Source organism: Microtus pennsylvanicus, chromosome 13 (genome assembly GCF_037038515.1).
Source record: "Microtus pennsylvanicus isolate mMicPen1 chromosome 13, mMicPen1.hap1, whole genome shotgun sequence".
NCBI classification, from domain to species: Eukaryota; Metazoa; Chordata; class Mammalia; order Rodentia; family Cricetidae; genus Microtus; species Microtus pennsylvanicus.
The window spans coordinates 23,059,846-23,084,471 of NC_134591.1; the positions used below are offsets into that span (position 1 = coordinate 23,059,846).

Here is a 24,626-nt window from a genome sequence, read left to right on the forward strand (position 1 = left end):
GTGTTATACTAAAAGAAAATAAAGCTGATATCAATTACAGAGACATTTCTGTGGAGAAAAATAATTACAGAGGCAATATAAAACTGAAGTAAAAATTTCAATAAAAGACTTCAGTAGGATATTCCAAAAAGTACAAGAAGTTCCCCTGAACTGAAGGATAGGTCATTTAAAATTACACAGAGAAATAAAGAGCTTTTCAATGAAAAGGTGAAGAAAAGCATAAGATTTATGAGACACCATCAAATTAAATATATGTATGATGGGAATTTTAGAACAGATATAAAGGGACATAAAAACCATTTAAAGAAATAATAGCAGAAAGCTTCCTGAATTTGGAGAAAGAGAGGTGTGCAGATTCATAGATGCAAAGATATTTCCAAAAGACTGAGCACAAAAGGTATAAATGAGGGAGTGTATAATTAGATTGCCAAAGGCATACTCAAAGAAAATGTTGGAAGAGGAAGAAACTGTTAAACATCATATATAAGAATCCCCTGTAAGAAAGAACACACCCATAAGACTGCCAAAATCTGCTCACAGAAGCCTTGATGATCAGGAGAATATGGGATGTTTTCAAATAGTGAAAGTAAAAACTGCCAGCCAAGAATACTGTAGTCAACAAAGGCTGCCCCAGTGAGCTGACATGGGGAGTCTGTGCCTCCCTAGGAATGCTGCCCAGAGTTCCTTAAGTGGAGATAAAGAACTCTAAGTAATAAAGTTGAAACAAACTCAAGTCAAGATTCTCAAGCTTTACCAATAGGGTTGCAAAAATGACTTTGCATTATGGCATAAAATAAAGCACTTAGAAACTAAATGACAAAATTTTTCTTTTAGATATATAATTGAAACATATTTGTAAATCATAGTATCCAATGAGCAGTGTCATCTGTATGTGATCCTTATTGCCATGCTGTTAACAGCTGAATAGGAAGCTACAATTACAAAGTATTTTATGAAAGCCATAAAGTATTGACAAAGGAAGTTTTAAAGTGGAAATACAGAAGATCAAGAAATATCTCAAAGCAAATGCAACAACAGAAAAGTCAAGGGAAAACATCAAGAATGGAAGAAAGAATAATGGATAGTAGAACAAAGAGTCATAAAACAATTAACAAAATGAAAATAGTAAATATGTTACCCGATAATATTTATTTTAAATGTAAATAGACTAAACTCTGATCAGAGGGTGTCTGGTGGCTGAACAGATTTTTCTTTTTTCTTTCGTTTTGAAAGTATGATCTAGTGATCATACAAAAGACTCAATTTAGCTATCAAGGCACACCTAACTGAAAATGAAGAGATAGTAAAAGATATTCCATACAAATATGAGAATGTAAGTGGCTGAGTTTATAACATGATAGAGTTTAATTAATAAACACTCAAAATGGAAAAGTCAAAAACAGTTATAAATATTTGTTCACCAAATGTTGGTGCATCTAAGTATATAATGGAGATACTAAGAGCAGAGGAGGAAAGAAACCCAAAGAAGAATGGTGACCCTCTCAGCGGTAGCCCCTCTGAACAGAGAATGCATAAGCAGCAGAACTGAGCAACATCAGCACCATGTGGTCCTCACAGACATATGCAGAACCTTCCACAGGACAGGCAAATGTGAAGCCACAAAAAACAACTCTTAAAAGTTCAAAAGGTTAAAGTCATAGGAAGCATCTTTTCTAACTCTATTTGTGTAAAAATGCAAATCATCCATGAAAGGAAAATTCATGAATATGTGGAAGGTAAGATTTTGGCCCCAAATGCTAATAGGACTAATTATAAAGTAGAGAGAAATAAAAAAAATGAGATAAGTGAGGATGGAAACACAACCTATTACATGTATGAAATGCAAAAACTGTGGTTTTGAGAGGAGAGATTACAGCTGTAAATAATTTAACAAAAGGGTTCTCAAGTGTACAGTCTAACTTTAAACATTGAAGAGCAAAGGAAAGAATAATTGGGCCCGAAGTTAATAGGAGGAAGAGACTAGTACGCACTAGGAAAGAAACAATTCAGGTAAAAAGAATAGAAAACAAAGCAAAGATCAGTGAAACTAAGCTAATTTTTTAAATATAAAACTGGTGAATGTCTATCTAGACTAATTAAGAAAAACAAAAGAGAAAGATTTATTATTCCAACTAGAAAATTATGACTAATAACCAAGAAGTGATCTGGATCATAAGAGAATACTCTGAACAATTATATGCTAAGAAGTTAGATAAGCTTTAATAAATGAGAATTCCTGAAAATCAACTACCCACCAAGATCGAACCATGAAGAATTACAATATCCAAATGAACAAGTAAGGCAATTGAGTCAGTAATCAGAACCCTCCTGGAAATCCCAGTGCCATATGGCTTCCCCACTGTCTGGCCAACATTTAAAGAAGAGTTAATGCCAGTTCTTGAACTCTTCCAAAAAATTAAAAAGGACAACACTTCCAAACTTCATTTACAAGGTCAGTATTACACTGAAAGCAAAGTTAGATGAGGACATGGTGAGGGGAAAATTAAATTCCAGTATCTCTCAAACATAGGTGCAAGAATTTCTAACAAAGTACTGGCAAGCCACATTAAATACATCATAAAACCAGTTGAAATGGGATTTGGTCTGTGGATGGTTCAAATATGCAAATAAATACATATGAGATGCTAAATTAGCAGAATAAAAGAAAAGTCATATTGTTTATCAATAGATACAGAAAAAGAATTTCATAAAATTTCATATTCTTATTTTAAAAAACTCAACACATTAGAGTGAGAAGATTTCTATATAATAAAACCTATAAGTTACAGAAATGCTTTTTTCGGTTAAATCAAGACCAAGGCAAAGGCTTAAATAAAGCTATAGAAATCACAAGGGAAAAGTAAAAATATCTCTGTTTGCAGATTGCACAGTTTTAGACATAAAAAAATACATAGGTCTATTCCTCAAAAAAGATGAGTTCAATAGTGTCTGTTAGTTCCAAAAGCCAATATATAAAATTTAGTTCTGTCTCTCTACACTAACAACAAACCCTCTAACACAGAAATGAGAAAATAGTCATTTACAGTTACAGCAAAACAATAAAGGAAAAACTAGGAGTAAAGCTTACCGAGAAAGAAAATGGAATCTTTTAACTGAAAAATGTTATTGATGAAATAAATTGAAAAATATAAATGGAAAATAGGCAATGTTCATGGATTGGAAGGACAAATGCTGTTAAAATGTCTTATTGCCTAATGTGTGTGTGTGTGTGTGTGTATGCATGTATGTCTATGCACTTATGTATAATCATTCACTACAATTGTTATTAGTAGTCCTATTATATTTGAACAAAAATAGGAAAAACTTGGATGAAACCACAAAAGATGTTGACTTAACAAAGCAATGTTGAGCATGAAGAGCTAAGCTAGAGATATTATACTTTCTGGTTTGAAACTATATAACAAAGTTACAGTAATCAAACCTTCATGATATGACATAAAAGAAAAAGCATAAACCACTGAACAGAGTAGAGTGATCATTAAGAAATCTATGTCTATATTATTAACTAATAAGTGACAGACAAGGAAAGCATGTGACAGTGAAAGTACTGTTTCTTCAATAAATGATACTAGGAAAACTGACCGACTAGGAAGTAACCAGTGTCTTAGGGATTTTGTTGCTGTGAAGAGACACCATGACCAGAACAACTCTTAGAAAGGAAACATTTAATTGGGGCAACTTGCTTAAAATTTCAGAGGTTCAGTCCATTATCATCATGCTGAGGAGCATGGTAGCGTGCAGGCAGAGGAGGTGCTGGAGGAATAGCTGAGGGTCCTACATCCTGCAGCAACAGGAAGTAGACTGACTCACTGGGCAGTATTTGACCATAGGAAACCTCAAAGCCAACCCCCACAATAGCACTCTTCCCCCAACAAGACGATACCCACTCCAACAAAGCCACACTTTCTCATAGTGTCACTTCCTCTGAGGTTATGGGGGCCAATTACATTCAAAGTACTGCAACCAAGAAAGGACGTGAATGAAGTTGTTTAAGTAATGGCATATGCTTGACAAGAAGCAACTTCCGGGAGGTTTTGTTTGGACTCTCGGTCTAGGTTCAACTGTATCCTGGTGGTAAGGCTTAGCTGTGACAGCTCTTGACAGCTGTGACGACAGGTCAGAGGCATCTTACATCTCCAGGGGCCAAGGAAGAGAGAGTGACAAGAGGATTAGAGACAGGTTGTAACCTCCAATCCCGCCCCCAGTGGACGAGTTCCACCAGCTAGGCTCTACCTCTGAAAGGCTCTGTAACATCCTAAACACACTAGCTAGGAACCAAGTGTTCACTTTTACTTAGCTTATGAGGGATCCAAGCCATAACAGAAGGAAAATGCTATCTACTTTGACCTGGGTATAGCTTAGCCAAAGTTTACATTTAGTAAAAATTCATAAAACTATACCATTAAAATATATGTATTTAACTGTGCTGCAATTTTCTCAGAAGAGCTAAAAATATTCATCTTTACTTAGTGATATACATGACAATGTATTTAGGGGCCAACCATAAATATACCTACCACCTGCATTGGGCTCCCAAAGCTATACTTGTATCACTACACAGAACACAGAACTCTGATCATACAAAGTAAAATGTGCTCCCCCCATTTGCCCTTGGAGTGACATAAGCTAGCATTTGTTGATTTCTCAAAGGAAGAACTTGAAGATGTTTGTAGCATTGTTCTAGCGTCCTTCTATGTTTTCATCTCTCCCCTGTTTACGCTGCATGATTTAATTGTACTGTTACTCTACTTGTTCTCAGGTTTTTCCAAAGAATGTCTAGTTTTGTAGAATATTACAGAAGTGGCTTTTTCAGTGGCCATCTTTCATCAGCTGTATAACAATTAAACCCACCACGCAATGACCTATTATATTTACTATGCAAATAGTATGTTTACAGATCAGTAGAACTATCTAATCAACTCAAGTGTGCTCTATCGTGATAACAGGTGGCAAGCTTGACCAACCAGACACCAGTTAGCATATCTAACAGTGAGTTTAGAGAGCAGTTCTTAATAAAGAAAGGTAGTTAAGAGGGGATTTAAGAGAGGTTTTTATTACATGATGGAAATGAGTAGATAGCAGTCAATTCTCTTCCAAAATAAATAAAATCATGGTAACCTTAATAAAAATGATTTGCTAGTACGGTCACATTTTTATGGTTTGGCCACTTTGTCTTCATTATGACTTTCATATGAACCCATGTTCTTTCCAATATGTTTAAGGCTTTGGTCAAAGAGTTACAAAGTGATGTCCATAGGACCAGACATCAAATCAGAGAGCTTAAGAAGATGCAGAGAAACAGACATGCTTGTAAAACCTCAACCCATAAAGCACAGACCTTGGCAGCATCCATCCTGAACATTTCACGCTCAGACCTCGAGGAAATACTGGACACAGAAGATGAAGTGGTAAGATAACTTACATATTCATTAATATAAAGCTTTCTGCACTTTTATCTAAATATATTGTTTGTTTTATAATTTGAATTTCATTTTATGGGATTATTGTCAAGTTGTCGAAGAAATGTATTTATAGTATAACCAACTCAATGCCTTTATAGAAATTCAATATATAATATAGAAATGAGTCCAATATGTAACAGGGGAGGAAAACAGGCATAAGAAGGAATTAGGAAGATTCATGTTGCTTGTTTTACATGTCAGTCTTCTTGTTTCTTCCTGTCTCCTCTATTCTCTTTAACTAATCATGTTATAGATCTTGTAGCCAGGGTTTTTGTCAGTGTGTGTGTGTGTGTGTGTGTGTGTGTGTGTGTGTGTGTGTGGTTTGAAGCAAAGTCCTTACTATGTTGGTCAGGCTGGTCTCAAACTTCTAGACTCAAGTGATCCTCCTGCTTCAGCCTCTTGACCCTTTCAGACTACGGGTCTGTACCACCACATCAAGCAGTAATTATCTATTTTATTTTATGCATGTGAGTGCTTTGCCTTGATGTATGTATTTGTACCACATGCATACCTTGTGATAGAAGCAGGCATCAGGACCGTTGGAGCTGGAAGTATGGATAATGATGTACCACCACAATGGTGCTTGTAACCAACCCGCATCCTCTGCAGGAGAGTCAGACACTCTTAACTGCTGAGTCCCACCCCCCACCCCCCAGACATCACTATTCCTAAGTCACCACTTTGACTGACTTACTTTAGGCAAGTCACCATTAATTTGATAAAAAATCTCTTATGTGGGATTTTTTTTTTTTTTAGGTAACAAACTTATTGGCTTTCTTGGTTGAATCTATAATTATTTTGATAATCCTGTTTCTTGAAAATATTTATTGTTTTAAAATGTGTGTTTTAAAATCTACTCCTGTTGAGCAGTGGGCCCTGGAGGAATGATGCTCTTATCTATAGTATTCTTTAGCTCTATGAAGGATGCTTGTTCCTGAGATTAGAAGTCTTCAGTTATTTAATGACTGAAAATTTAAGACAGGGTGATACCAAGATTATCCCAGTAAATATTTGCTCAACGATGAACTAAAGCAATAGGTTTAAATATTTGTGTGAGACCATCCTCTATGAGATGCCTGCCCACTTGAGCATCTTAGAGATTTTTATTGCACAGAAGATCTATAGTGCAAAGATACTTAACTGCCAAGAATCTTTGGAAAAGATCCAAAGGAATTCTGTAGAGATTACTTCCATCCTTTGGGTGAATGGGATGGTGAGCCACACTTTCCCCACTTCCCAGTCTCGCATTTGAGCCAGCATCTGTGACATTTTGCCTAACTCTGGACATGGAAGTAAAAGAATATTATCACATGTAGGATCAAACAAGGTACGCGGGAGACAGCAGTGCCTAGCCAAGGTGCAGACTCCTAATTAGAGTTTGGATTGATGGTGAACCCATGTGAAATTATATGCGCTTGTGACCGTGTGTTCTCTCTCTCTCTCTCTCTCTCTCTCTCTCTCTCTCTCTCTCTCTCTCACACACACACACACACACACACACACACACACACACACACACACACGAGGGTGCGAGTCACATGCTTGGGAACACAGAATACTGTTGTTTCTATTAAGAGAATGCTCTCTCTTGGCTGTAAATTAGAAAAATCTCACTCTATTTGAATGAGGAAATTAGATGATGCTGTCTCTTTTTTTATTAGATTTTTTCAAAATACCAATCCAAGTTCTCACTCCCTCCCCTCCTTGCATTCCCTCCACACACCCTCCCACTCCACCCCCATCCAATCCTCAGAGAGGGTAAGGCACATTGCTTTGGGGAAGGTCCAAGGCCCTCCCTACTATATCCAGGCTGAGCAACGTGTTCGTCCAAAGAGAAGAGGTTATTTATCCCTACTGCTTGTACTGGCTTTTTGGGATGTTGTCTCTTTTTACGTGTGTGACTTAGAAAAGGTTCCTCACGGTCGCAAACACTGGAGAACACGTCTGTGGTGAAGCCGGGTTCCTGCTTCTGAGCTGATGCAGTCTGATACATGAGAGCTCTGCCAGTGGCCTCATGTGCCGCACAGTCTGCAAACCCTTCTGGGAATAAAAGGAACTAGAGTACAAATACACTGCTCTAAATGTGTCGATGTATTCTCTGTGCTTAATTACAGACCAGAGTGTGTTTAGAATGAACTATACATCTTTTAGAGATTAAGGGGTACAGTGTTTTGCCTGAATTATGTTCTTTAAACAGCATCCAATTGTAATAATTCATGTTAAAAGTATGAGAGGCTGTGTGAAGAGCCTAGTGTGACGATTGACACGTAGTAAATTTCAGTGAGTGTTAGTTTCTCAAATGCTTCTATTTTTTCACGTGTGATGGGGCTGTGTGTGTCTGGGTGTGTGAGAGGGGGGCTCTGGAACGGGGGGGGGGTGGGAGATATAATTGGGTTCCTTAGAGTTGGAGTTGCAGGCTGTTGTAAGTCCCCTGACATGGATGCTGGGAACGAAACTCAGGGCCTCTGCAAGAGCAGCTCTTAACCACTGAGCCCTCTCTCCATTGTCTTTTTACTGTGTTATGTCCTTTCCATTACTATCCATCCCTATTTTGAGCCACTGTGTGAAAGCTGAAAAAATGTTTCTAATTTACTATGAAATAAACAGAGCTACATCTTCCACTTGTACATAAATATTTATAAATTAAATACAAAAAAATAAATAGTATAGATTTAAACATTCCATCTTGGAAGAGTCAGGCACTCTTGGTTGATATTCCTATAGATGTGGTCATAGTGAGCCCCTAGACTCTAGCAGAATGAGTAAGTTCATATCAGTTAATGTGTCTGTGTTTATCTTCCTTAGGAAATTGAAAAGACGAAGATAGATGCTGAAAATGACAAGGAATGGCTGTTGTACATTCAGAAACTTCTGGAAGGACAGGTATTTCACTTTTTGCTTCATCTATTAAAGCTTCTGAATAAACATCCCTGGCCTCATCTTTGCAGACACCCTTATTTACTTGTGTTAGGTAAAGAAGGGATCCGGAGGTAGACAGGAAAGTTAACCCCTATTTGTACTTTTGGACTTAACAAATGAAGCAAGTGCCTTGAGGAAGAGCCAACATGGGCCTCAGCAAGTGCATTAATTAAATTATTGAGTCAACCTCTCTTCTTGCTAGAGTGAAAAGGATCCATTCTCCCAGCCCTCTTAGGAACAGAGATTCTTTATTAGTGTCTTTAAAGTTGGAAGTTGATACGGACACCTGAGGAGTTCATGGGTTTCGGTGACCTTTTACTGTGGACCTGTTTCCAGTCAATTCATGTTTTCCTCACAGCCAGACAGCTGTTTATTACTGTGTCTTCCCGCACTCTCTACAATATTTTCTACTGAGACCTCGAGCAGCTTGTTAGTGGGAAGTAAATATTGATTTGGCATCCTGTCAATGCAGAAAGAATGAAAAAATTTCCACCAGAGGCCCCTCAAACATTTTCCTATCGACGTTTTCCGGGCCGAGTGGAAAGCTGCATAGAGGATGACAAGGCCAAGACGAGCTGGAGTCCCTGAGGGGTCTATTGAGGCTGCTGCTGTGACCAGTGTGATATACTTTTTCTCCCCTTTCAAGTATTTTTTTAATACACACATAGTCTGCTGGGATGTGCCCCTCTTGTAAGTGATCAAGGGCAGGTTATTGGCAGGTGAGAGCCCTGCTTTTCTAGTCATAGCCAGCTTTTGTTTTGACATCACTGACAGCTTGTAATGCATTCTAAAACTTTTTCATTGTAGCCCTTTCCCCCCCACCCTAATTGTTTATTTGAAAACCAAGATGAAATAAATAAAAGCTTAAACATAATTGTCAAGATGGCAAGAGGAAACCCTATCCATCAGTGATGTTTGAAAGACACTGTGCCTGTTTCTGCGAAGATTAAAAACAGAAGTTGATAAAAGTATTCTTATTTTAGATGAGTGTTGCCAGGTAGCATTTACCGTGTTTTTAGTGAAGTCAAGAATAAAGCAATGAAAGGGTTGGAGATGTAACCCAGTGGTTCTATCTCCATGATTAGCATGTACACCCACTCAAGTGCAACCCCCAGCACCAAGACAAGAAACAAAGGACAATAAAGAAATAACACTCAGGCCACTGATATTGTTAGTGTTAACTTTATATAGTTCTGAAACATTATCTGCAATTGCTTCAGTAATAGAATATGATTGGTGATGTTTTGGTTCAAGTTGTTGAAGTATAGATGCACAGGTGTGTGACAAGGTCTTTTACAATGATAATTTGATTTTTGAGAAGAGGGGTCACTTCTTTTACTAAAGATGGACCTTTATTTTGAATCATGTGTATGTGGGGGGGGGGGATGCACATGAATGCACTGAGGAGACCAGGGACATCAGATACCTCTGGAGCTGAATTTACAGGAAGTTGTAAGCTGCCAGATTGTGTGCTGGGAAACAAATTTAGGCCTTCTGCAGGAGCAGTGCATGCGCTTAACTGACGGGACATCTCTTCAGTCTAGGGAGCTCATTTCTGCTCTTTTCTTAATCATGCTGTTTGTGCAGGCTCAGCCCAGTGCCTGGCACATGAAGCAGTTCAATGACAGTTGGTATAAAGTATTTTTTAAGCTTAAAAATGACAGAAATAATCTTGTAATGATTTTCTAAGTGTTCACCTTGTAACTAGGACCTTGTAGTTCCCTTAATTAGAATTTTATCATCAATTATGTCCATAAAATAATGAATCAATATGTTTAATCTTGCTAAAGCTATACTTATCCCAGACCTAGTTTAGAGGTAGTAGTTGTTCGTGTGTGTGTATTTGCATTTGTGATTCCTGTGTATGTGTGTGTCTTACACATGTAAAAGTGCACATACATATTCTGCACTATCTGGATATATGCTTATTCTGTCCAGTTAGTACTAAAAATTCCCTGTTGAAATGGCATCAGGCTGCTTAATACTGCAGTTTGATATAGTGCCTTTTTGTGCCACTGAGCCTGGACTCTGGAATATAATTGCCTGGTAGTATTGATTTAATTGCACAGGTTTATTTGTGGACTCCTAATTATTGACTGGAGGTAAATTTAATGGAGCAGTCTTTATGAACACCGAGAAGCACTGCTGTTGCTGCCGTACATAATGAACTGCATCATCTGCCTTTAGACCGTTTCTCAAGCTAATTTTATTCTGTTGTGACAGTATGATAACATTTAAAAAGTCAAAGACTTTCTTATTTTTATTACTGACATAGGTGGTTTTGCTGATGTCTTTGAATTTTGTGGGAAGAAAAATAGGCATTTCAATAGTTGCACTTGGATGTCACTTTATAATTATGCCCAAGAGAAAAATCTATAAAATAGAAAACATCTCTTTTCTTCTCTCTCTATCCTGGCAATTATCATTGTACGGCGTTTTCAGAAATGTTTCCTTTGCCCACCAGGTTTTCAGAGTCTGAGATGCTCACAGAGTTGTATGGGCAAAACTGTAAATATGTTTGCTTCTTTCTTCCTGTGCATGCATTTACACAACCTTTGGGCTCCGGAGAAAGTGAACATATTTCCTACAAAATTACCTGACTTGATTCTGACATAGCAGCATTAAAACATTTAAAATATAAAAATGAAGGACATACCTTGTCTGCCCCCCTTCTGTGTTGTTCTGTATTGTTTGGTAGAATCCTGAATATTGAGATTCACCAGCCCCGTGACTCTTGACTGCTTTCATAATGACATTTTATATGATGATACCCTCACCACAAATGAACAGCAGATTCTGACATGCAGCATGGTGAAGGGGATGATACAGTATTTATTACTGTCCTTAGTCACCGCCCATGTATAGGTGGGTTTATTTAACTGCACAGGGCAAGGACACAGCCTTGCTATTTCAAGTAGTTATAATGTAATTAGTAGTTTTATGTATTTGATATTTTCTGCAGTTTGCAGTAAAAATCACTCGGAAAAATGCCTTCCTAAGATCTGTTTCCATTTTTCTGTGGTATGGATAATTTTATCTTAATATGTTTACTTGTGCTTTCTTTTATATTAATAGGATTTTAAATTTGCAATTTATGAGGGAGACACAGAAGTATAGATGAGGGGAACCCCAAAATTTGTTTTTATGTAGTTTAAGGAGTAGATGAGAATAGAGCTGAGGGGCTGGAGAGATGGCTCAGTGGTCCTCTGCTCTTCCAGAGGGCCCAGGTTCAGTTCCCAGCACCCACATGGCAGCTCGCAACTGTCTGTAACTCCATTTCCAAGGGATCTGACACTATTACACCAATGCACATAAAATTAGAAAGAACTAGAGCTGAAAGTAGAGAATAGGTGATTCTGGCATTTGAGCAAGAGTGTGCCTTACAAAGATAGAGGGCGGCAGCGTGCAGGGTTTTGGACATGGAAGAGGTGACAGCAGCCGTGGAAACAGGAGAGCTGCCCACATTGCCCAGAGCTAGAGCACTGCAAGCATGGAGCACATGGCCAGTCCCAAATCAAAGATGGATTATCCCAGCGCCCGACACAATGAGAAAGTTGAAGTGTGCTGAAGAACTTCAGTGGTCAAGAGAGCCAGCGTGTTAGGGAGGAGATACTAAATAGTGACTGAAGCCATAGAATTTTTAGTAATCCTTAATTCATCCCAGTCTTTTGTCGGTCTGGCCTCAGTTTAAGAAAACATTTCACATTCTTATGTGAACAAGGAAAGATTGAAAGCCCAGATACTTGTATTGGCCCTGTATTAACCCCGTCTCCCTTTCCGTGTCTGAGAACGAGGCTGTATTCTCATCCTTAAATTTTCCTTTGGCTTCAGATGTTTCTGTTCCTTTTAACTGCCTCAGATCTTCCAAATGCTGAAGTTTAAGGGGCTTGTTTTCTCGGGTGGCCTTCTTCACTTCTGTTGACCGCCTGGGAGTGTGACAAACAGCCCTGGCCTTTGTAGCTGGAGGAATGATCAATGTGAAAGTTAAGTCCCTCACGGAGCTCTGAAGCCATCACCTCCGGGTGCCGCTGCCTGTATGGTATTTGTGACATGTGTCCATGCTCACATGCTACACACGTGCCTGCTCTCACACATACACAACCACGTGGTCACCATAGACATTTCTTACAACCTGAAGAGAAAGCAAGATAGAAATCTCCACTCACCCTGCTTCAGGTTTTTTCAAGTAACAACTTGAAGCCTTTTTTTTTTTTTTTGAGAAAAAAGACATTTTCTGCTAAGGTTAAAGCAGTTCTTTAAAACTATTAAATTCTAAATTATACTACGGGCTTTGTGACAATTATTTGTCACCTTTGTGTAGTTTTATCTACTCAAAAGCTTGTTTTGTGTTATATTAAAACAGTTTATGGCTGGTGTTCTACAAGTAAGTCTTATGCAAATACTAGTAGCTTGTCCTTCGTATTCTCCTCATTTAGAAACGTTTACAGGGTGCCTATGTGGTGCTCCAGCATTGCTCACCATGGGAGGTCCTGAGTTTAATCTAAAACAAGAAAATACCAAGGTCTCTGTGAAAACAGAGCCCGTGCGCATCACTGATGGGAAGGTAAAGCACTTTGACCACTCCTCAAAAGGTTTATGTTGCCAGAAATTCTGCTTCTCAGCACACGGCTGACAGAGCTGAAAGCAGCCTCCTGAGAAGGTACTTGTACGTCCATGCTCATACGGACCGAAGTGAAAACTATCCCAATGTCTGTTTGTCTGTTGATGGATATATAGATAAATATCTCTCTCTCTCTCTCTCTCTCTCTCTCTCTCTCTCTCTCTCTCTCTCTCTCTCTCTCACACACACACACACACACACACACATTAATCTTCAACCAACAGAGATAAGCCTTCAGAAACTTACAATCTTTTGTTAGAAGTAGGAGCCTTCTCCTTACCTAGATATTAAACATTATTTGTGAGCTCAAAAGGCCTAGGTATGAATACTAGTGTTGAGAATTTGTGAATTTGAAAGTTAATTCAGGTAAAGAAGCAGCTTAATTTTTAGAAAAAAGTATTCAGCAGGGTATGAGTTCTAAAACTCTGTGTTGTTGTTTAGAGGTGACAACTGGGGAGGTGAGGAGGTCGTGAGAGCAGGTCATTAAAGAATAGAATTAGAGCCTGTGAGATTAAGGAGCTTGCTATTTCTTCTCTGTACCACACAGGAACACAGAGAAGACCACAGCCTACAAGTCAGCAGTGCCCCCTGCAACTATTGGATGCAGCCGAGTCTTTGTTTTAGTTTTTGCTAACCTCTTGAACTGTGAGATTGAAATGCTTGTTTAAGCCACTCAGTCTGTGGTACTGTGTTGCAGTTCCTGAGCCAATTAGATAACTCTTAACTGTAAATGTATAAATACACGTTTCTAATATATAGTGCTTGACTTTGGATAAAGGAATCATGTTAAAAAGAATTTACTACTGGTAGTAAATATATTGTTTGTTCTACTGTATGTTGCCTTTGCCAGCGTAAACAGGTTTCCATAGTTGAAATTCTTGCAGTGTGTGTGGGAGGTGGGATATAGAGGGAATGTGGGAAGCCTCAATGTTCACTAAAGGTAGCACAGGTCCAAAGTGAGGTCAAGAAGTTTTAGGAAATGAGGTTGTCTCTGGGATAGTATCATTGTCCAAGGAATTATCTTGAAGGTAAAGGGGTGCCTTTGGCCTATGAGTATACATGTCATTATTTTGGTTTTTAAAAGTGGCTTGATAGACATGGGTTAGCTAAGACCATTGCCTCCCATGGAGATTCTAATGATAGGTATAAGCTTAGTGCATAAATTATCTCCCACAGGAACATGATGAAGAGCCTTATCACAGGCCGAGGATGCTGCTCGGCCTACCTAAATGTGCACACGTTTCTTTTCCATGGTATATGACTTACCCAGGCCATAAAGAATTTGCTAATAATTCCTTTCCTAAATCCTGAAGTATCTTACTAAAGGTCACCATCTTCTAGGGACTTCATAAATAGGATACTTTGCCAAGTTGCTTTAAATGTTATCTAAGTATTCCTAGAGGCAAAAGAAAAAACTAAAGCATTTGTAAAGTCTTAACAAATTTTAGTTCTTATCTATGGTTTCTAGAGCCATTTTTAAGTTTTAAGTGCTGATAAATTATAGATTCTACCAGAATCGGAGGGCATCAGATGCAGCCTTCTCTGTCAGCTTTCAGCAATGCTGCAAGAGATGCATCTCTGAGGACAAGCAGGATATATCCAAGTGACCTTTAGGACATAGAGTTCAAAATCAAGTGCCAAATATAGCTGTAGATGACTTCTTCCTTCTCTTAGCATTCCTAATTATTCTAACATGTTCACTCTTTAATTTTGAGGTAACCAGTTAGACCTGTCCATTTGGATATGTAGGTCTGTGCATGAGTCAATATTGCTGTGTGATTAACTGGACACATAGCATTAGACCAAATTGTGCACCCTTAGTTTGGGTGCAAATGTCATTGGCCTTCCTTAGAATGTCTTGAATCTTACTGTATCCAGTTCTTGACTAGCAGCTATAATATAAAAGTTTTATATTTTTATTTTTAAAGTCAAGTTAGATATTAATAAAGGTAATATCTTTAGAAGAATCATCTTCAAACAAATCACAAGAATAAAATGATTACACTGTTAGCTTTATCCCTGAGATTTAAAGGTTATTCTTATTTTAATATACCAGATTTCAATTTTTAGTTATTAGCTGAAACTCTAGTCACTACTGATATCTTGGAGTCATGGGTTTTAGGCTTCAGTGTTTTCTTAAGATAGTTCTCAAACATCTGCATTTTAAATCTCACCTTATACAGGAACACTATCCCCAATTTCTGAGTGTGAATAATTTTAGGATTCTGACAGTGGCAAACCAGTTCCAAAGAGCAAAGGGGAGGTTAAAAGCCCTTCCGATTTCAAGAAATCGCTTCCGTAACAAATCTCATTCTACAACAGCGGCAACCAAGCCGCTGAAGACCTTCTTTAAAAAGGATCAAGGAAAAGTTTAGTTGTTCAGACATCCCTGATAAACATTTATATCAAGAAATCTCACTCAGCATCAAATCTTCCAGCTCCACATTTCCACATTCTGTGCGTATAGTTAGGAGTTTCACTTCTCCTTTTTATATAGGAGAAATACATCATACAGGCCCCTTGAATGTTGTGGTCTACCGCATGCCATCATCAAAGCAAGGCAGTGTAATTGTTAGGTGTGCTGTTTTTCTGTGTGTTTGATGAAATGTGTATGTTAGCCATTCCAGTTGCTACTTAACCCCAACCCTAGAATCCTGTCATGAAAAGGACAGTGGTGCTTTCTGTGTCCGAGCTCTTGGAGAGGCTTAGCAGCCTTCAGAATGCATGCAGAAACTGCTTCTTTAACTGCAAACTTCCAGAAGAAACAAGTTTTCTCTTGATGTAGACTCTCAAGTGATGGGGAATCTTTGTCAGCAAATTATCTTTAAGAGGTGGGACCAAGTAAGGGCATGGCTTTCTGGTACCTGGAGAAAAACCGCCTTGAGGCCCAGGGGCTCTCTCTGTGGTTCCTTTGGTTCCTTTGGTACACAGCTGAGCTTGGACTTCTCATTCCTGTTTAGTGAGTTTGCCCTTTATAATGAAGAAAAATATAACTGGTCTATCTTTTAGCTAGCCTGTTTTTTTCTCAACCTGAGATAATTCAACACGCAGGTCGCAGAAGGTGCAGATTGCCTGCTCCTTAAACATATTTTACACTTAAAAATGTATTGGTGGTATAAGCCTGTAACCCCAGAACTCTACATGTACTTAAAGTGATTAGGCAAGCCATGGGACTTTTAAAGATAGGCTATATTTTAAGTACCATTTCAGTCCTAATTTACTAATATAGAGCTGTGTGCCAGGAACTGATGATGTACATGTAATTCTCATAGTATTTTTGAGGCGGGGGCTATTGGAGGGCTCAGCAGCTATGAATACATGTGTTCTTGCAGAGGACCCAAGTATAAGTTGCAGCACCCATGTCAGGCAGTTCATAGCCACCCGCAACTCCAGCTCCTGGGCACTCAGTGCTCCATTCTAAATTCTGCTGGTGCCTGCACTCATATGCATGTACCCACACAGAGAAAGACATGATTACATCCTTTAAAATGAAACTAAGAAGATTTTGGAGAGCTTTTATGCATCGCTAAAGATTGTTATAGTACATCTAACTGTAGATTAACATTAATTTGTGATATTTGCATTTTGATGATAATCCATATATGGTATAAGTGATGAGACTCAATTAACCAAAATGGCTGACTGAGAAATCTCATTCTTAATCTCTTAGGAATTTTTGTGAATTAATTCTAATTTAAGCAGAATCATATTTGTATAACTTACTAAAAATCTTACTAAATGAATAGATAGTATAAACTTAGGAAGGAGTGCTATTTCTAAAACTGAAGCTCCTGGCGCATGGAAAGACTCATAAGACTCAAGGGCAGGAGCTATTTGTCACAAGTGAAAGGAGCTAGAACTTGCTAGTTCACTTTGGAATGTACTCATTTGAAAGCAGTGTATATGTTTATTAAATAGTTCATAACCATTTATAAATTTTTTATAATTCTGACTTTCCTTAATCGATCTTTAAATTTATTAAGATTATTTTTATAAAAATCAAATAAATTTTCTGTTAAAAATTCTTTAATTAAGATTGAACATTATATTATTTTGTGTATATGTTACAGATACTTTTCAAATGTGTATGTGCAAGTGCCCACACCCTTACACAAATTTTTAGAGGCCAGAAAAGGACACAGGGTGTCCTGCTCTCTCACTCCCCAGCTTGTGTTCCGGACACAGGGTCTCACTGAACCTGGAGCTTTCTGTGCGGAGGCGACCTCCGGTGTCCACCCCACATGCCAGGTGCGCCTCATGCCCGGCTTTCCCAAGGCGCCACGAATCTGAATCAGGATGTCACGCTTGTGCAGCAAGTGCTCTCATCAACCAAGGAGGTGGCTCCCTTAAATAGTTTTAAATTTTTTTTCTTATTTGTCATGAAAAGACCTTTGTACACATGAATTCACAGCAACTGTAACTGTATTCAGAAGATCTATAAAATAAATCCTACAAAATCCCAGCATGGATGGAGGAGTGTCTCCCAGCATCTCATCAGTACCCAAAGAGCTATTGGCAGCTGATAGCTGCTGCAGGAGAGGGTCAGTTTTCTCCAGCGGTCTGGTCCCTGAGAGACTGCTCATGATTTAGCAGAGGGCCCTACGACCCATGCACACACAGGGAGCACCAAGTGAACTCAGTGGTTCAAACACAGAGTCCTTGGAGTTAGAAGGGAAAGAGATGTGGGAGACAGGGGAAGAATTAGAAGAGAGGAAATACAGGCTGTCTTTAACCAAAACACATTATATACATGTATGAAATTCTCAAAAAACAAAAATGTATATTTTTCTATGACCATTTGGAACTACGTCTATCAACACAATCATAAACGACAAGCTTATAAATGTCAGTCAGAAGGAATACTGAGTTTAGAGGAGAAACATGTGAGAAATAGAGTGTTGTTTGCTAGGTAATCACAAAGCCAGCATGCTTTTCACATGAGCCCCTAGAGCAGAAACTGAACACGAGACCATGACATAGACCATGAAGAACCAAAGGCTGCCTTGAAAACAGACAGCTTTACTCCCAGAGAAGCACAGTGCCATGAAGCACCCTAGTCATGTGTCCTGAGATAATGGAACTGTTTTAAAGTTTGACGTTACTCAGACTTGCTTGATCAGAGATTCATTTTTTCTAGAAAATATTAGGGAATAAACTTTTAAAGCATTCATTTCTGCCCATAAAAGATGTGAGGTTGTTCCATCGTATCTATTTTGCTTTCAGATAGAATTGTGTATTTATGTACATAGTTAAATAATAGTTACCCCAGGGTCTTGTCATTTGGGGCCTAGTGCTTGCTAGACAAAAACAAGTCTTTTTTTTATTGTGCATTCTTTAAAAGCTAACATTAATGCCCTGATGACTTAATTATCAAATTAGTAAAACTAGCAGTTTTATCAAGTGCAACTCCTTTCTTCTTCTCAAATATGCTGTTTGCCAAAGCAAGAATTTGTTGTTATTGTCCTCAAGAAAAGAGGCAAATATACCCTTCTCCTAGTATCTAATGCTCTCTTCTCACGTTTCTGGCCCTGAAATGTGTATGAAATGTGCATATATGCTTATGATGATGTTTTCCCTCCTGGATGACTCTTTCATGTCAGCATACATTTCTTATGTTCGGTGTACCTTTAAAGAAATACCCTGCTTGGCACTTTCCTCCCTGGTGAATTTCAGGTGAAAGAGATGTGCGTGCAAAGGTCTTGAGTTTGGGGAATGCAGGCATACACTCAGATCGACTAGGAAGATATGGAAAGATCTCTGCCCATGTTTTCTCTTCTTACCAGTTCAAATTGAGGAAACAACCATTTTGATCAACTTGATCAAATCCTTTGGCTGAACCATACAGAGGACAGCGACTGGCTGTCTTTGCTCAGTCCTGACAAGGGACACCACCAGGGCTTGTCCTAACACAGTGAAAACCTGACATGACTTCCCTCTAGGAAAGAGATATGAATACTATAAGCATTCTAACAGTTTTGGGGCAACAAACAAGATAATATTTTCCTGATCAATCAAAGGGACAAATCCAGGAACTATTTAATGAATTTCCTAATTATGACAGACTTCTTATATGAAACCAAAGAGAGGAAATAAGATCAAAAGAAATAAGTCAAACTTCAGAGGGTATTTGAGGTGGCAATCCAGACTTACTTACAACCCATGTGTGGGCATGTTCACATTCTACCAGCAAACCAAGGAAGCATCAGGAACAATAAAACTACCAGCAAAGTTTTATCAATTATGAAATTTTAAAATGTGTTCACATTTCATAAACTCAGCAGTTTCTGAAACATGTGTATTACACTTTGATATACCAAACAAACTTTAACAACTTAATCAATGGGTATACTTTCACCATTTTTTTCTCTCTGAAATTTTATCCTGCAACTCTTGAGATATTGGGCTCTCATACAGACAAGTGTATTGATAGTTCTCTCTCATTCTTTTATGACTGATGAACATATAGTACCACTACTGTGGGCCTGTGTGCCCCAGAGATGACTGTAACCTGCTATTGATCAGCTGATTGAAGATGAATGGCTTAGCTGCTTGTATTGCAGATTACATCATTAACATGGTCAGTAAACCATGAATTGGTCAATAAGACGTTTATCTTTTTTCATTTTATTTCTGCTCTTTTATCATTTTTATTAGAAACGCCAAAATTACCCACACTAACCAGGAAGATCTCTTGAAAAGTGATCCAGTAGGGTACTATTATAACTTCAAAGTTACAGACAGCTAAAATCTAATGCCTTAATGATATTTAGTGTGTGTTTTTGTCCGTTTCATTCAGTTTGCATTACTTTTTTCATATTTGTGTATTTGCCTGTAAACATGCAGATCATATGGAGTGCTTGTGTGCATGGGTGTGTATATGTATATGTCTGTGCATCTGTGTGTCTGTGTAGGTCAGATGACAACCTTGGTAGTCAGGTTTCTCCTTCCACCATGTGGATTCTGGGAATGAAGCTCAGGCTTCATGGAAAGGGCCCTTATCTTCTGAGTCATCTCATCAGCCCTTGTATATGTTTTTGAATTGAAGAAAATACAGAGTTTAATAATTTTTTTTTTGTTTTTTTCTCTTACAGCTTCCTTTTGCCTCATATTTACTAGAAGCAATACTGGAGAAAATAAATGAAAACAAGAAACTAACTGAAGGATATCTCACAGTTATGAAGGACTTTAGATAATGCTATAGATGCAGTATATATTTATATATGTATGCATCTGTGTTCAAATATGAGCATTTCTTGTGCTGTGCTTGTGAACAGTCCAGAACAGTGTCTGCTCCAGCTATCAATGAGTGGCCTCAATACCAAAAGAAGAAATCTCTGAAATTACCCGATTGCTGAACAAGGGTAACTAGTTTAACGAGTTTAGTTTGAGTGCATAGCCACTTAAAAGGAAAGTCTAGCATTTGATTGCTGGATAAAAATGTTTTCACAAATAAAAACTTAAAATAATTTCCTTCCAGTACAAAATAAAAAGCAGAGACAAGCTTGTCACATACATATTAGTCTGAGTATAAAAAGAAAATGGTGGAAATAGATTGCTTAATATTGTAAATTTTATATGAAAACTAGACTTTTTCATAAAATTGTTATAAATGACCCTTTGTTATCCAGTGAATGATATATTTGTGTGATAAGAAAATAAAAGTAAATTATCTTAACATGAAGGAGGAGAATTGAATGAAGCTATTGTGTGGTTAATTGTATCTGTTCTTATTTACATACTGAATTATACTGTGTTTTTCTAGAACTATCTGGCAAAATAAAAACCATTTCCTCCTCCTTTATCTTCTTGTGCAGTCATGTAAAGCAGCGAGGGCCAGGAGAGCATGTCTCACGCTAGGGTGGATGTGGTAGAGCTCCTCCTGTGGTCATCTAATTAGCAATGCCTTCTCGTCATGATGGACCGCTGTATCTGGTTCCGAAATGTTCCCCTCACTGCACTTCCTCACTGTATTCTTGCCACACTCTTGGTGCCTCTGAATCACTGAACTTGGGCCTTCTCACTTGATCCAGGTATCCTGTCTTTGTAGAATTCTCTGTGTGTTACTTTACTCATACCTGTCTTCTCATTATTCAGGTTCACTTTGCCAGTTCCCTCCTGTTTAGCACAAAATAATCTGCTTTTAATATAGTCACACTATTGTTTTATGGTTTATTCTCATTTTTTCCTTAAGAATGTAGATTCCATGAGATTATGGCAGTGGTTGGCAAATTAAGGCCCTTAGCTGAATCTGGCCTGCCACCTATTTTTATATGGTCCACAGACTAAATTTTTTTTTACTTTATTAAACTGTTTTAAAAACACCTTGTAGCATGTAAAATCATATGAGATTCAATTTTAATGTCTTATCAATAAAGAGTTACTGAAATTTTGAGACGCTCATTCCTTTGCACAGCAGTTGGCAGAGCGTTAACACTGTGGTCGTGGAGCGGGTGACTGACAGGCTGAATGCAGTACTCTCCTCACTTGGCACTGCTACTCAGCATGCTCAGCACAGCGACATAGCTCAAGACTGTCAAGCCACAAATGCTGAGTTACTGGGAGCTAAAAAATATTAGTACAGCCTGGCAGTGGTGGTGCATGCCTTTAATCCCAGCACTTGGGAGGCAGAGGCAGGTGGATCTCTGTGAGTTTGAGGCCAGCCTGGTCTACAAGAGCTAGTTCCAGGAGGGGCACCAAAGCTACAGAGAAACCCTACCTCAAAAAAAATAGTACATATTCAACCTGCTATAGCTATTAAACTCATACTCATAAGACAGTGAGCAGGGTGTTTCATTTTGTCCTGCACTGGATAGCAGAATCTTGTGCTGTACGACACTATACTAACACCGAAGAGTGCAGTACACATAGATAACCAGACTCGGCACTCCTCACGGTGTTACCACTCACGGGAGAGTGTCAGCTGGAAAATTACATAGTTTCAGGTATAACAACCTATAACAGAATTTTGTTATAAAAGTAAAAATAAGCCTACCCTAAAAGAGAAGCAGGGTACAGCAAGGAAGAAAATGAGATAGCCTGGGAAACGGTCTTTTACAATGTTTACCCTGTAACTTCTGAATTTCTTATGTGGCTAGGACTGCAGAGGGCCATGGAGGTATACAGCAGGTGGTAACTAGTATTCAGAAGGCCAACTCACTAGACATAATTTCTGTTGGAGAGTCCCACCTCACAAGGCCATTAGGTGACTGACTGTACATAATTGTTTGTATCTGCCCATAATTTCTCTTATGTGCCATTTTATTTCTTCCCTAAGAACAACTTTGGGTGTTTTCCCACTGCTTGTGTGTTTATCTAATGAAAATATTCCATCTATTGGGCACACATATAGCTTGGATTGTCAGAAAGATGATTTCTGCTTAATATATTTAATTTTGATGAATAGAAATAATACTAGGATATTTCATATTACTCAGATTGACATTGGATTATCATTCATAAAGACAGCCTTTTAGACAGACGACTGATTTAGACTCCAGAACAAATTCAAAGCAGGCTGGTTGCCCCTGTGATGGAGGAAGGTCATTGGCTAATAAAGAAACTGCCTTGGCCCATTTGATAGGCCAGCCTTTAGGTGGGCGGAGTAAACAGAACAGAATGCTGGGAGGAAGAGGAAGTGAGCTCAGACGCAATGCCTCTCTCTCCAGGGCAGACGTGATGAAGCAAGCCACCAGGTCAGACATGCTGAATCTTTCCCGGTAAGACTGTTGCTACACAGATTACTAAAAATGGGTTAGGCAAGATATGAGAGCCAAGAAGAGGCTAGAGCTAATGGGCCAAGCAGTGTTTAAAAGAATACAATTTGTGTGTTGTTGTTTTGGGGCATAAGTAAGCCAGGCGTCCGGGAGCTGGGTGGCAGGAATGCAGCCCGCAGCTCCTTCAACACCCCTGGAGATGAATATCTGGTTGCCCCTAGAGACAAATACATGAAGTTATTTTCCTGGTTGTTGTTTGTTGCTGATTCAAGGTCAGAGCTTAAAGCAACTTTAGTCTACACATCCTCCCAACCACTAAAGGTCCAGCTAATTAATTGTTATTGTTAAGTCTTGAATTCCAATGTCATTTTCTGTCTGGGAACTCTAACCATTTGAGCTAGGTGCTTGGCTGAACTTTACTCACTGATGGGTCAATGAGACCTCCTTAGCCTAAGAGAAACTACATGACTTATCATGTGTTATGAGAATGGGTTGGGCCCTGAAAATGTAATTTATACTTGTCCAGAGTTTGGCTGTGAGAAGAAGCAGCAGTGGCGTAGAGAGAGGTGGCTGCATAGAGCTCTAAAGAAGGTGACTGGAGGGAAAGACGTGTGAGACAGTGAATGAGTGTGAGAGTGGATGTGTATGGTCCAAGGAGATGTGGCAGAATGTATAGAGAGAAGGGTGAGAGAAATGTGAGGGGTATAAGACATATAAAGAAACAGATGTAGCTACACTAGTGTGCATGAGTGATGGACTGAATGAATGATGTAGTAGTGTGTGAAGAAACGTGGCAGAGCAGAGAGACAAATGTGTATAGAGGTTTAGTGAGAAACTCCAAGGCATACACCAAAAACATGCTGTAGGGTGGAAAAACTGGTCAATGTCATCAAAATTTAAAACATTTGTTCGGGGAGTAACTTGTTACAGATATAGTTTCTCCTTGTCCAAACCATATCTGTCAACCTCACAGATGACAAAAGACCCATGCTGAAAATAAAGAATTCTCAAAGCTTAAAAATAATTAAACAATGGAGCGATCCTATGTGTATCCTTGAATGGAAGCTATTTGCCAGACAAAGGTGGTCATATGTTTAGGATGCAGGATGAGGTGAGGAAGCAAATCCTGTCATTAGCACTGGCCCCTCTGCTCCTATTAAAAGTTCTGCTTGCATTCATTACTCCTCAAAATTATGTATGGTTCTGTCCAATAGCACAAGTGATCCCTGAGTTTGGAGATCCCAAAATGAAAATTACTCTGAAAAATTTATAACCACATTGAGAAAGCCTTTCTCTGTGCCCTCAAATAACTATAAAAACCAAACAGGAAGGATGAGTAGCTAGAACCCCTTTGAGAGAGCCCTTTACTGGCCTTAATGTCCGTGTTCAGAAGAGCCATGAAATTCACCAGCAGAAGAGTTGCTATTTTCAGTCCTATATCCCCGTGCACATAACTGCCTGTGGTAGTAACACAAAATTTAGGAGCAGTTTAATAAAAATGATTTCTTGTACAATGAAATTTTTCATCAAATACATGATTTTTTAAACCTTCTTGCAATAAACATTGACGTGCAAGTATCTCTGTGGTATACATTGACTTGGAGACCTTCAGATAAATACCCAGAAATGGTATAGCTGAGTCAGGTCATGAAACTCCTTGGACATCACTGCCTACTGCAGCACTGTTTCCAGCAGTTGAAACTGCAAAAGTAACCTAGGTCTCCAGTAGGAGTGGAATGGTTAAAGACAAAAAGTGATATATGTATAGATATACACATATACTATATATGTGATACACGTTTATGAGTATGATATATGTAATATACACACAGACATATTGGAATTGTATTAGTAATAACAAAGAATAAAGTTAACTTGTCTGAAGAAAAT

General features: G+C 38.5%; 1 protein-coding gene across 3 annotated transcripts in view; it reads left to right on the forward strand.

Annotated features, from left to right (window-relative positions):
• Cntln (centlein) overlaps window positions 1-21,406 on the forward strand; it is a 248,432-nt gene extending 227,026 nt beyond the window's left edge. For all 3 annotated transcript variants that reach the window (XM_075945719.1, XM_075945716.1, XM_075945718.1), the window contains 3 exons: window positions 5,244-5,429; window positions 8,289-8,366; window positions 20,115-21,406. In XM_075945719.1, coding sequence (XP_075801834.1) covers window positions 5,244-5,429; window positions 8,289-8,366; window positions 20,115-20,216 — 366 coding nt within the window. In that variant the 3' untranslated portion in view covers window positions 20,217-21,406. The remainder of the gene's footprint in view (window positions 1-5,243; window positions 5,430-8,288; window positions 8,367-20,114) is intronic.
• Window positions 21,407-24,626: the final 3,220 nt, after the last annotated feature.